Genomic DNA, 13,388 nt, shown 5'->3' with positions numbered 1-13,388 from the left:
AAATAAATAGAAGCCAGGCTGCACATTCCTCCCCAGAAACCTTACCTTTCAGCCATCTTGGGCTGGATCAGTTTCATTTAAGTGCAGCATAAACCATTTCTTTTTCATAATCCTGGTTTCCTAAACAAAGCTGTCATTGGCACTTCTAAATGCAAGAGCACCTTTGCTAGCTAAAGCCTGAAATCATTGCAAGGGTGTCTTGGTCAGGGCACGGCAATGTCAAATCTACAAGTGAATAAATGTTTGTCCCCTGTTCCACCCTGGATTCCTAGAGGGTTAGGGCTTGGGTACCAGCATGCCAGGGTCCAGATCCCCACTTGCTGCCTGCTGTGCAAATTCTATTCAGTTTAATTCAGCGTAGCTTAGAAAGGAGAACTCCCCTAGTGATTTATGTCCCGTCTTCATCTCTCAAACTGTTGCCCCAAATCTGCTACATGGGGTGATTGGCTTACGGCCAGACTGTCTGTACAAAACAAATTTGCTCTCCCATTTGGGCTACTGAATTTCACCTTTGAAAGCTGTCATTCATCTCTGGGTTTGCCCTTATGACTTCTAGTATGTATGTATAAGGTAAAGGGACCCCTGACCATTAGGTCCAGTCGTGACCGATTCTGGGGTTGCAGCGCTCATCTCGCTTTACTGGCCGAGGGAGCCAGCGTACAGCTTCTGGGTCATGTGGCCAGCATGACTACGCCGCTTCTGGCGAACCAGAGCAGCGCACGGAAACACCGTTTACCTTCCCGCTGGAGCGGTACCTATTTATCTACTTGCACTTTGACGTGCTTTCAAACTGTGAGGTTGGCAGGAGCAGGGACTGAGCAATGGGAGCTCACCCCGTTGCGGGGATTCGAACCGCCGACATTCTGATCGGCAAGTCCTAGGCTCTGTGGTTTAACCCACAGTGCCACCTGCGTACACATCGTTAATCCACTCTGTCACCATTTCATGCCACCATCATCATAGGTGCACACTGTGTGTGCTAACTCGGAAGTTGACAGGCAAGTTTTCAAACAAAGATAAGACTCTTCTGATTTGTGAAATGACTAATCCTTGAGGATTTCCCTACAGCACCCTCTTCTTACAAATAACATTCTTGAGTAGAATCTGCAAAGACTGTTCCCATTAGATATACGAGAAAAAGAATAGGCCCTCTACCCAGCTACAAGCCCCCTAAGTTCAGAGTAGAGAAGTCATGGCAGTTACACAAATTTACCTTCACAGTGCAGACATACTCCTACAAGGGATTGCAACAGGGACAAATGTAAGGGTCTGCACTTAGGCAGGAAGAACCAGATGCACAAATATAGGATGGGGGACACCTGGCTTACTAGCAGTACTTGTAGGAAGGATCTAGGGGTCTTGGTGGACCACACGCTTAAGAGGAGACAACAGTGTGATGCAGCAGCAAAAAACATGAATGCTATTCTAGGCTGCATCAACAGAAGTATAGTGTCCCGGGAAGTAATAGTACCGCTCTATTCTGCCTTGGTCAGACCACACCTGGAGTACTATGTCCACTTCTGAGTACCACAATTTAAGAAGGATGTTGACAAGCTGGAATGTGTGCAGAGAAGGGCGACAAAGACGATCAAGGGTCTGGAAACCAAGCCTGATGAGGAACAGTTGAAGGAGTTGGGGAGGTTTAGCCTGGAAAAGAGGAGACTGGGAGGAGATATGATAGCCACTTCAAGTATCTAAAGCGCTGTCACATGGAGGAGGGAGCATGCTTGTTTTCTCCTGCTCTGTAGGGTAGGACTTGAAGCCATGGCTGCAAGAAAGGAGATTCAGACTAAAAATTCGAAAAAACTTTCTGATAGTAAGAACTGTTCAGCAGTGGAACAGATTCCCACAAGAGGTGGTGGACTCTCCTTCCTTGGAGGTTTTTAAGCAGAGGTTGGATGGCCTTCTGTCATGGATGCTTTAGCTGAGATTCCAGCATTGCAGCGGGTTGGACTAGATGACCCTTGGGTCCCTTCCAACTCTAAGATTCAATGATTCTATGCATAAGTGGTCTTAGGGGTATGCCAGGTTTTGCACAACTGAATTGGTATTTGAGTTGAGCACAGGGTACCATTCACACTAACCAAGGGAAACACTGGGCTTTGCTGCAACCATTAGGGAAGAAGGCACACCTGTCTCCAGCAGAGTTCTCTCAGATACACACTTTAGTACAGAAATGCCTTCCCCCAACCCTCAAAGGAAGTCTGTCAAGTAATATGAGATAGAATTCGCATCTGGTTCCTAAGCATGGTTCAGCATTATACGTTACAGCGACAACATACAACCTAGGACTTCCATGGAGACTGCCACACCTTCCTGATGGTAGCTTCTAGTCAGTGGCGTAGCGTGGGGGGTGCAAGGGGGGCCGGCCGCACTGGGCGCAACATTGGGGGGGGGGCACGCTCGCTGCCTCCGGAGTCGCCGAAGAGCCTCGGGCGCAGGCTGTAGGAGAGCCGCATGTCTCGCGGAACCGACAAGCTGTGCGCGCGTCCGGGCTGAAGGCATCCGGCAGGCAGCGGCTCTCAGCGCTCGCCGCAGTCCCCGCGCGTCAGGGCCACGGAGGACGTGCCAGGCAGCCCCTCCTCATAGCCATGTTGCATTTTCCTCGCCTCTCTGCCCCCCTCCTCCTCCGGGCAAGCGGCGTTGTTTGGGCGGCAGCGCCAGTGGCAACTCGCCTCAGATCACCTGACGCGGCAGGTTAGGGGTTGGGGGGGGCGCAAATTACTTGCCTTGCCCCGGGTGCTGACAACTCACGCTACGCCGCTGCTTCTAGTAGTTCTAAACCACAATTCCCGTGTGTAAAAATACATTAGACATGGTCTCAATGTGCTTTACAACCTCCTTGTATGGTAGGCCATGTCTAATATGTAGATTGAGAAAACAGTAGCTTCCCTAAGTGAGTTCATAGTTGGTGCAAGACTTCAACTTGCTCACAGAGCTCCTATAACTTTTACTATTAGGAACCTACATTATCTCTCTTCAGTGTAGCCCAACACAATCCCTGCTTTCCAGGATTACTAAATGTAAATTTGGAAACATCCCAGAACACAGAAATTACATTATTCAAACAGATGCACCTGTAATCTTACGAGAGATACCTACGCATCTGCTGTTACGCGGTGGATGTGCAAAATGTACAAACTTACAGCAGTTGTGAGAATGGGTTTAGGAGAAAGGAAGGTGGAGTTTGAGGGTTAAGGTGCTATACTGACATTGCAGCTGCCTCCATTCTTGCAAGGGTTGCTGTCGCATTCGTTGGTCTCGATCTCGCATTTCGTCCCCGCAAAACCAGCCCGGCAGCGGCAGGTGTAGCTCCCCGGGCCTGTGTTGGTGCAGGTGGCGCCATTCTTGCACGGGCGGTGGTTGGTGCAGTAGTTGAGGTCTTGGTTGCAGAACAGCCCGCCCCAACCTTCTTGGCAGGTGCACTGCCAGGGCTGCACGCAGGTGCCATGGAGGCAGCCTGGGTAGCGGACGCACTCGTCGCAGAAGTGCCCTTGCCAGCCAATGCGACACTTGCACTCTCCAGGTTTCTCGCAGTACCCGTGGCTGTTGCTGCAGCCAGGCAGACAAATTGCTGAAAAGAGTTAAACAGAAAAGAAGGGAGGGGAAGCAGAGAGAGGAGGAGAGGGGGGGGGAGAGAGAGAGCCAGTGCTGTTGCTGTATAGATTTCACGCGTCACGCCAACATCTGGCGCCTGCCGCTGCACCAAACAAAAGGCCCACATGCCACCCAAAAGGCGAGCCACCACAGGACAGGGCATGCCTGGCTTGGAACACGCGCCCCCTTTTAATCTCTGGCTGCTCTCCATTGTTCCTCAGTAACAAAAGCAGAGTGTCTGGGGAAAGAGGGGGGGGAGTGTGTGTCTGTCCCCCCCGACCCACTTTTAAAACTTGGCCTCCCCACCACATCCAGCTAAGGCACAGTATAACAAAGGAATGGGGAATGTGTGGTTCACATGACCCTGGTTAATTATCCAGTCCCTCCCCCCCCCCCCCGCTTTCCCCTTGGGAAGTTAACCAGCCCCTCCATATGCCAAGGCTCCAAGGGGAAGCTTTGTGAGGCAATTAAACCGTTGTGATTTAAGGGACTGTAAAAGGAAGGATTCCCCAGGACCACAGCCATTTCCATGGAGATGGGCAAAACCGACAAGGGCTGCGGAGCTAGGCCAAGTTTGCCCTTTCTGTCCATTATCCTGCTTCCAATTTTGAGGATTAGAAGGGGTTCACACGTGCACAATTTGTCTCTCTCTCTCCCCCCCCCCCAGTCTAATCCTTTTAACATCTAAATAACTCACAAATCTGTATGAGCAACACAGGATCACCATCTCTGATCCCAGAAACCTCAGGAAAAGACAGGCAGCACATTTGATCACACTTTCTGCTGTGAAAGGGGTAGCGCATCTGAGCTTCTTCAGAAAGTATCACACTCCACACCTGTGTACAGTGGTGCCTCGCAAGACGAAAAGAATCCGTTCTGTGATTCTCTTCGTCTAGCGGTTTTTTCATCTTGCGAAGCAAGCCCATTGACGGATTAGCGGATTAGCGCTATTAGCGGCTTTTAGCGGCTTATCTGCTGATCGGATCAGCTGATAAGCGGCTTAGCGGCTTAGAAAAAGGGGGGGAAGGGAAAAAAACCCACAGGAACTCGCAAGACATTGTCGTCTTGCGAAGCAAGCCCATAGGAAATTTGTTTTGCGAAGCACCTCCAAAACGGAAAACTCTTTCGTCTAGCGAGTTTTCCGTCTTGCGAGGCATTCGTCTTGCGGGGCACCACTGTAATCAAGTGAGGGAGAGCCATTTCCCGTTCCCAGAAGCATCATCCCGGAGATTGTGGTCTGGGAGCATTGGGTAGTCCTCGGCCACATCATCCTTAAGCCGCCCAATTGGGACAGTCCAGGGGTGTGGTGCAGGCTATTGAAACTGCCCGCGGCCAAGGACTCGCCCCTGTTTTTCTTAGGTTGAAGGTGAGGGGAGGTAGTGGCCATCACCTACACCTCCTAATTAAAGGGTATTCCGTTAAAGGAATCCAGGGGGCATGCTCTCTGTCTGAAGCCCCAGACTAGGGGGTGGTAGGGCCATGGCATGACCCCTAGCGGTGACCCTGGGGGAGTCCCTAGTTGATGTGTATCAGCAGGGCTCCCCCTACTGGTGGTTAACCCTTCCAAGACTCCTGCAGACAGGCAGGAGTCAGGTATAGTTGTGTGGTTTCCAATGCCTAAGCCAATACCAAGGGACGCGGGTGGCGCTGTGGGTTAAACCACAGAGCCTAGGACTTGCCAATCAGAAGGTCGGCGGTTTGAATCCCTGCGATGGGGTGAGCTCCCGTTGCTCGGTCCCTGCTCCTGCCAACCTAGCAGTTCGAAAGCACGTCCAAGTGCAAGTAGATAAATAGGTACCGCTCCAGCGGGAAGGTGAACGGCGTTTCCGTGCGCTGCTCTGGTTCGCCAGAAGTGGCTCAGTCCTGCTGGCCACATGACCCGGAAGCTGTACGCCGGCTCCCTTGGCCAGTAAAGCGAGATGAGCGCCGCAACCCCAGAGTCGGCCACAACTGGACCTAATGGTCAGGGGTCCCTTTACCTTTACCTTTAAGCCAATACCACTCACATTCTGTAACCAATAAAGTTGTGGCCTTTTTCGCCCATTAACCTAAAATACTATTTCATGTGTCTTTATTCCACTTCTTGGGAGTGTATGGGACCTGGCCACACAACAATGTTTTTTGGTCAAAAGGAATGACTTCTCTCTCCCTCGCGGCATGAAAGAAAGGGTGTCTCTTGCTAGCGGTGGTTTTGCCTACTTTAAGAAAATCCCTGGCTTTCAATAGTGTGACAGTTTGGGAACCCAATTGCCTAAGTCAGAGAGACCAATCTCCCTCAAGCAACAGCCAGCCAAATGTTTCTGAAAGCTCAGCCACAAGAGAATGATTAACATATTGGTTTCAGTTACTTTTCTTGGACAATATCTGTTTATAAGACCTCTCCTCTTTGATGGGTTTACTCAAACTTTTTTAAGACTTAACTACAAGAAAGAAGATTCCACCTAAACATTAGGAAGAACTTCCTGACAGTAAGAGCTGTTTGACAGTGGAATTTGCTGCCAAGGAGTATGGTGGAGTCTCCTACTTTGGAGGTCTTTAAGCAGAGGCTTGACAACCATATGTCAGGAGTGCTCTGATGGTGTTTCCTGCTTGGCAGGGGGTTGGACTCGATGGCCCTTGTGGTCTCTTCCAACTCTAGGATTCTATGATTCTAAGACTATCTAAGCTAGGTCACACTAAGAGAGGTCACACCACCACAGCTTCTGGGAGTGAATTCTAAAAATAATTTTTGCACTAAACCTAACCAGACTGCCCATCCATTTCAATTAATGGGGGTGAGAAAAATATTTTAGACACTTCAATCCATGGCTTATAACTTTTATTTTTTTAAATTTACTTTAAAATTACCATTATTTTCTCTAAACTAACAACTCTTTTAGTCCTTCCCTACAATCCCTTGATCCTTTTAACTGCATTGACATTAAAACCCCAATCTATCCTTCATCACCAGCAATGTTTTTCTTTTGGTTGTCAGGGTCTATTTGTCAAGGCCTGGTAGCTATCTAAATTCTCCTATAGATGTGGGGGGTCATAGGAGACTCTCCAAAGGCTGCAAATACACATAGAATCGTTTCTCCCTTACCTGCTTCAACGCCACTGTTTTCAACAATGGGGGAAATAAGGAAACTGTGGCCTTCCAGGTGTTTTCTGACTCCAGCAGCCAGCCTGGCCAGTGGCCAGGGCTGATGGGATTGTAACCTAGAAACTTACAGATGGTCATAGGTTCCCCATCTCTAGTCTAGAGCTAAGGGGGTCAATTGCTCTGCAGTGTTTTGAACACTGTATACCCAGGTATATTTGATGACAGTGAGAATTACACTAAGAAGGCAGTTACAACCCGCCGACCCCTGGACACACACACACACACAAAAGGAGGGAGCTCATTCAAACAGTGCAGAGTCAATGTTTCAGCACTGAAATTATGGTGAAAACTCTTGATTAACAGAAATAATGGGTTGTATTCGGAGGTGTTAAAGGTAAAGGGACCCCTGGGGTTGCGGCGCTCATCTCGCTTTACTGGCCGAGGGAGCCGGTGTTTGTCTGCAGACAGTTTTTCCGGGTCATGTGGCCAGCATGACTAAGCCACTTCTGGCGAACCAGAGCAGCGCACGGAAACGGCGTTTACCTTCCCGCCAGAGTGGTACCTATTTATCTACTTGCACTTGGACGTGCTTTCGAACTGCTAGGTTGGCAGGAGCAGGGACCGAGCAACGGGAGCTCACCCCGTCATTGCGGGGATTCGAACCGCCAACCTTCTGATAGGCAAGCCCTAGGCTCTGTGGTTTAACCCACAGGACCACCCGCGTCCAGAGGCGTTAGGGGTTAGCAAAACCAGCCCCTGCCAGGGGTGCAGGCCTGGTGTGTGGGTGGGTGTGCAAAAATCACCCCAGATATCTGTCTCCAGTTATCTGTGTATGGTCATGAGTTTAGACAAGAGCTTGGAGCTGAGCAGTAGGAGAAATGGCAAGTTTGCATGAAGGAAGACTGCTGGAAACTGTGTGTGTGTGTGTGTGTGTGTGTGTGTGTGTGTGTGTGATGTATTTGTGTGCGGTGCTGCACCACCACTGTCAAGGCAAGATCAAGCGGGAGAGAAACTTACTGTCCTCTTGCACCACAGCACAAAGACGTGTGAATTTTTTTTTTTTGCCCTTTCTCCTTGCTTCGTCCTCACTTCAAATACTTCAAGTACTTAGGTCACATAAAATGTGTAATTTTTTCATGGGACTACTGCAGTAAAGTGATTTTTTTCTGGGGAGGAGGGCCCCAAAATACCTCCCTGCCAAGGTGCAAGGGACCCCAGGTACACCTCTGGTTGCATCCAGAGTAAACCTATTAAAATTAATGGACAAAACTAACTTAAGTCTGCTAACATTAATGGGTCTACTCTGAGTAGAGCTTGTCTGGATATATCCCATAGCTACCATATGTTAAGGCAGCAAGTTTGATAAAGAGGTGTTAAACCACCAAAAAAAAAACTCCTACCGCTATGGATTGACTTGGAAGAAAAGTGATCCATGATTAAGAATGTAAGAACTATCTTGCCTGGCAAAGCTCATTTAGTCCAGCATCCTGTTTCCAACTGTGGCTGAGAAAGTATCTCTAGGAAACCCATGACGAGAGAACGAAGGTGACATACCGTATTTTCCGCTCTATAGGACACACCCGACCCTAGGACGCACCTTGTTTTAGAGGGGGAGAACAAGGGGAAAAAATTCTCCCCCTCTCTGCTCAGCGCCCCTTCAGCAAAGCGGCAGGAGAAACGGAGCCACTTCCAATTCTCCTCCCGCTTCGCTGAAGGGGCGCTGCGCAGCTCTCCCTCTCTGCTGAAGACAGGAGAGTCTTGCTCTCCCGGCATCAGCAAAGGGAACCCGAAGCCTCCGGAGCGCAGCGGGAACTCGCGCTGCGCTCCGAAGGCTTCAGGCGGCTATCCCTGAAGCCTGGAGAGCGAAAGGGGTCGGTACGCACTGACCCCTCTCGCTCTCCAGGCTTCAGCGAAAGCAACGCGAGGCCTCCGGAGCGCGGAGGGAGCACTCCCTCTGCGCTTCGGAGGTTTTGCGTTGCTATCACTGAAGCCAAGGAGCGTGCATTCGCTCCATAGGATGCACAAACATTTCCCCTTAATTTTTGGAGGTGAAAAAGTGCATCCTATAGAGCAAAAAATACGGTATTTCAACCTTTTACCCCACCAAAATCAACTGACATTCTGGGGTACGCTGCCTCCATACCTGGAAGTTCCATTTAGCCTTCACAGGATATAGCCGTGAATAAACCCAACCCTATCTGTATTTCTTATAATATGAAAGCCATCTACCCTAGTGAACCATCACAAATCTTCTGGCAGAGAACGCCATTGTGTGAATAAATAGTTGGTCTGTCCAGGATTTGCTGCCAACCAAATTAGTGGAGAGACTCTGAACTCTAATGTTATGGGAGAGGGAAGAAAACCTCTCTTCCTTTCTCTGCACCATAAATAATTTTACAAGCCCATCACATGCCCTTAGTCACCTTTCTTCTAAACTATAAAAGCTCAATATAGCTTTTTCTCAACGGAAAAAATTTTCAGTCGCTTGTTCTGTTTTTCTCCCTTTTTCTGTTTCTACAGTATGTACCGTATTTTTTGCTCTATAAGACTCACTTTTCGCCTCCTAAAAAGTAAGGGGAAATGTGTGTGCGTCTTATGGAGCGAATGCAGGCTGCGCAGCTATCCCAGAAGCCAGAACAGCAAGAGGGATCGCTGCTTTTGCTGCGCAGCGATTCCTCTTGCTGTTCTGGCTTCTGGGATTCAGAATATTTTTTTTCTTGTTTTCCTCCTCCAAAAACTAGGTGCGTCTTGTGGTCTGGTGCGTCTTATAGAGCGAAAAATACGGTACATTATATACTTCATGACCAATCTTACTTCATTTCTTTTTTATTGTTTTTAATGTGGTTTAATGTTGTAATCCTCCCTGGAACCATAGGGTGAAGTGCAGGTAATAAATACCTCATAAAAGTAATAATACAGTGGTGCCCCGCAAGACGAATGCCTCGCAAGACGGAAAACTCGCTAGACGAAAGAGTTTTCCGTTTTGGAGGTGCTTCGCAAAAGGAATCTCCTATGGGCTTGCTTCGCAAGAGGAAAATGTCTTGCGAGTTCCTGCTGGTTTTTTTCCCCTCCCCCCTTTTTCTAAGCCGCTAAGCCGCTTATCAGCTGATCCGATAAGCTGATAAGCCGCTAAAAGCCGCTAATAGCGCTAATCCGCTAATCCGTCAATGGGCTTGCTTCGCAAGACGAAAAAACCGCTAGACGAAGAGAATCACAGAACGGATTCTTTTCGTCTTGCGAGGCACCACTGTATCCTCTAGAGGGGAGCAACCACATGGACACACATTATTCCATATGTAGCCACCCTTTACTAATATATAAAGGCTATTATGATACTGGCTGTTTTAAACCCCTTTCCTAATAAGTCTTAGCAGAACAGATTCCACAACAAAAGTCTGCCACCCCATGCAAGCATGGCCAAACTTGGCCCTCCAGCTGTTTTGGGACTACAGTTCCCATCATCTCTGACCACTGGTCCTGTTAGCTAGGGATGATGGGAGTTGTAGTCCCCAAACAGCTGGAAGGCCATGTTTGGCCATGCCTGCATGGGGTGGCAGACTTTTGTTGCCACAGGGATCTGTATGTAGGTCACTAGAAAACACTATATACTCTCTCACTATAGATGCATTGAGAATTTAGTATTGGCCATCTGGCATTGATTTTTCAGCTGTGGTTCCTACACCGCAGGGGGTTGGACTAGATGACCCTTGGTGTACCTTCCAACTCAACAGTTCTATGATTGTATTGTATTATGTTAAGCGGGAGTCGTGTTAAATTCATGCCAGTGAAATGCCAGCGTCTCAACTCTACTCCTTCCCCCTACTACTACACGCTGTGGTTGCTACCATCCTCCTCTCCTTAGAGGTTACTTACGCTCAGAGCAGTATTCGCCCCGCCACCCTGCCAGGCAGATTCGGCTGCCCAGTTCATTGCAGGCGTAGTGGCCAAAGGTATCGTCCCGCGGCCGGCAGTAGTCCGAGCAGCTTTCCCCATAGTAGTGCTCATCGCAGGTGACGTGGTAGGAGTAGCGCAGCTCGCTTTGGTCTCCCAGCTGCACATCTTGCGACCAGTCCTCACCCACAGCCAAGCGGCGGCGCGTAGCCAAGCGACTGATCAACCTCTGGGCATCCTCTGGAGAAAGGGAGAAAAGAGGTTGGCAGATGGATGGGTCATCAAGCAATGGGAGGAATGGTGGGCAGGGAGAGCAAGAGATATACCTCCAGCCAGAAGTGTTGAATGGTCACTGTAAAATGTGAAGGTTCCTTATTGTCTCACAAGTTGTGTATGTCTTTAAGGGCCAGGGCAAATAACGAGACCCAGTCTTACAGCTGTGAAACATAGCAGGTGCTGCTAAATTGTGTTAATTAAGCTGTGTCAGCATTTGGGCATAGTATATAAGGAGCAGCACCTCGCTCTCTCATTACCCTGGGGGATGGGTTGGTGGTTGGCTCATGTTTGTTGTTGTTATTGTTAAGTTGTGGGCGAACATATCAGATGACACAGCGATTCTTCCAAAGCAGCTCTTTATTTGTAAGCTGGAACAGAACTGAAGAGCTTATATAGAGCTCCAGAACAATTGTAACTGTTGCAACTTTCTAAAACTATCCAATCACAGAATGTCACTTTTCAATCCTTCATTTGCATACAAACTATCCAATCACAGAACGTCACTTTCGATCCTTCATTTGCATAACTATCTACAGTATCCCCCTGCTGGCCCAGGGTGAGAACATCAGTACATAACAGTTATCTTTAGTGTAAAAGGAGTTTTTGTTTTGTTATTCAAACCTGGTTAAAGTTCTTTTTGAGTTCCTTGTTATGCATGGTCTCCCCAGCAAGCTCTCTGCAGCGCTACTAAACTGCAAATAGCCAACAAGAAGTGAGGTTCAAACCTTTGAATCCAAGAATCACAGGCTCTTGGAAGGAAGGGGCTTCAAGAAAACGTGCTGGAAAAAGCTCTGTGCACATCAAAATGAGCAAATTCATACTGGATACTTCTCTAGAAGCTAGTCAGGAGAGCACACTTCACATCTGTACTGGTCACATGCGCACTTGAGGGGAAAGGTACGCGCAGAGCACAGCCATCGTGCCAGCCATCTCCTCCATGAAACGGCCCAATCCTCTTTTTAAAGACACCCAAGCGGGTGGGCATCACTGCCTCCTGTTCCATAGTTTAACTCTGCACTGTCTAAATAAATACTTTATCATCTAATATTGAGCCTCATTAGACACCCCTGAATTCTAGTGTTGTGAGAGGGAGAAACACTTTTCTCTATTCACTTTTTCCATGCCACGCATGAGTTTTATAAACTTATTTAAGGACACGGGTGGCGCTGTTGGTTAAACCACAGAGCCTAGGACTTGCCGATCAGAAGGTCGGCGGTTCGAATCCCCACCACGGGGTGAGCTCCTGTTGCTCAGTCCCTGCTCCTGCCAACCTAGCAGTTCGGAAGCACATCAAGTGCAAGTAGATAAATAGGTACCACTGTGGTGGTAAGGTAAACGGCGTTTCCGTGCGCTGCTCTGGTTCGCCAGAAGCGGCTTAGTCCTGCTGGCCACATGACCCGGAAGCTGTACGCCGGCTCCCTCGACCAATAAAGCGAGATGCGCGCTGCAACCCCAGAGTTGGCCACGACTGGACGTAACGGTCAGGGGTCCCTTTACCTTTTAAGGTCACCTCTTACTCACCTTTGAACTAAAAAGTTCCAAATGTTGCATTTCCTCATAGTGGAGTTGCTCCATCCCCTTTAACATTTTGGTTGCCCTTTTCAGAAGCTTTTCCAAATCTATAATATCCTTTTTGAGATGACCAGAACTGTACGAAGCATTACAAATGCCGTCACACAATAAATATAAAAGAACCTTGGGATTCTTTACTACTACTCCACGTTTGTGTACGTGTTTTTCCTGCTCCTTATTTTATCCTCACAAGAACCCTGTGAAGTAGGTTAGTCTGAGAGACAGTAACTGGCCTAATAATAATAATAATATTTTATTTATATCCTGCCCTCCCCGGCCAAAACCGGGCTCAGAGCGGCTAACAACAAGTAAAATTGCACAGTGTACATAAAATCACACAGTCAATTAATTAAAATACATACTAAAATCAATTCAGAATCAAATTAATGGCAACCATTGGGCTAGAGTTCTAGGAGGATTACAGAAGGAGAGAGGGGGTCAGGCTGTACCTTGGCCAAAGGCCAGGCGGAACAGCTCTGTCTTGCAGGCCCTCCAGAAAGATGTCAAGTCCCACAGGGCCCTAGTCTCTTGGGACAGAGCGCTCCACCAGATCGGGGCCACGGCCAAAAAAGCCCTGGCTCTGGTTGAGGCCAGCCTAACCTCTTTGTTAGTGGCCCAGGACCCCTTTGTTGTTGTGGCCCGGGACCTCCAAGATGTTTTTGTTTGAAGACCATAAGTTCCTCCACAGGGCATACCAGGAGAGGCGGTCCCGTAGGTACGAGGGTCCTAGGTCATATAGGGCTTTCAAGGTTAAAACCAGCACCTTAAACCTGATCCTGTACTCCACCGGGAGCCAGTGCACCTGGTATAGCACCGGGTGAATGTGATCCTGCGGCAAGGACCCCGTAAGGAGTCTTGCTGCAGCATTCTGCAAGGCACCAAGTAAGCTTCATGGGTGAGCAGATATCTCAGTCTTGTGCCCCCTAACCGCTACACAAAACTAGCTGTTATCTGTGTCCTTTCATTGCTT

At 48.6% G+C, this 13,388-nt stretch overlaps 1 protein-coding gene and 1 long non-coding RNA gene across 2 annotated transcripts in view; both read right to left on the bottom strand.

Moving 5' to 3' along the window:
• LOC310712949 overlaps positions 1–13,388 on the bottom strand; it is a 2,318,697-nt gene that overhangs the window by 508,235 nt on the left and 1,797,074 nt on the right. The window lies entirely within an intron of this gene.
• The window catches only part of DLL3 (delta like canonical Notch ligand 3), a 173,404-nt gene that overhangs the window by 129,244 nt on the left and 30,772 nt on the right, over positions 1–13,388 (bottom strand). The window contains exons 4-5 of the mRNA XM_083516186.1: positions 10,553–10,810; positions 3,213–3,574 (exon numbers count right to left, since the gene is read on the bottom strand). Coding sequence (XP_083372312.1) covers positions 3,213–3,574; positions 10,553–10,810 — 620 coding nt within the window. The remainder of the gene's footprint in view (positions 1–3,212; positions 3,575–10,552; positions 10,811–13,388) is intronic.

The sequence above is a fragment of the Podarcis liolepis genome (genome assembly GCF_965112155.1).
Source record: "Podarcis liolepis genome assembly, chromosome: 7".
NCBI lineage: Eukaryota > Metazoa > Chordata > Lepidosauria > Squamata > Lacertidae > Podarcis > Podarcis liolepis.
This window is presented reverse-complemented; position numbering and strand designations above follow the sequence as displayed.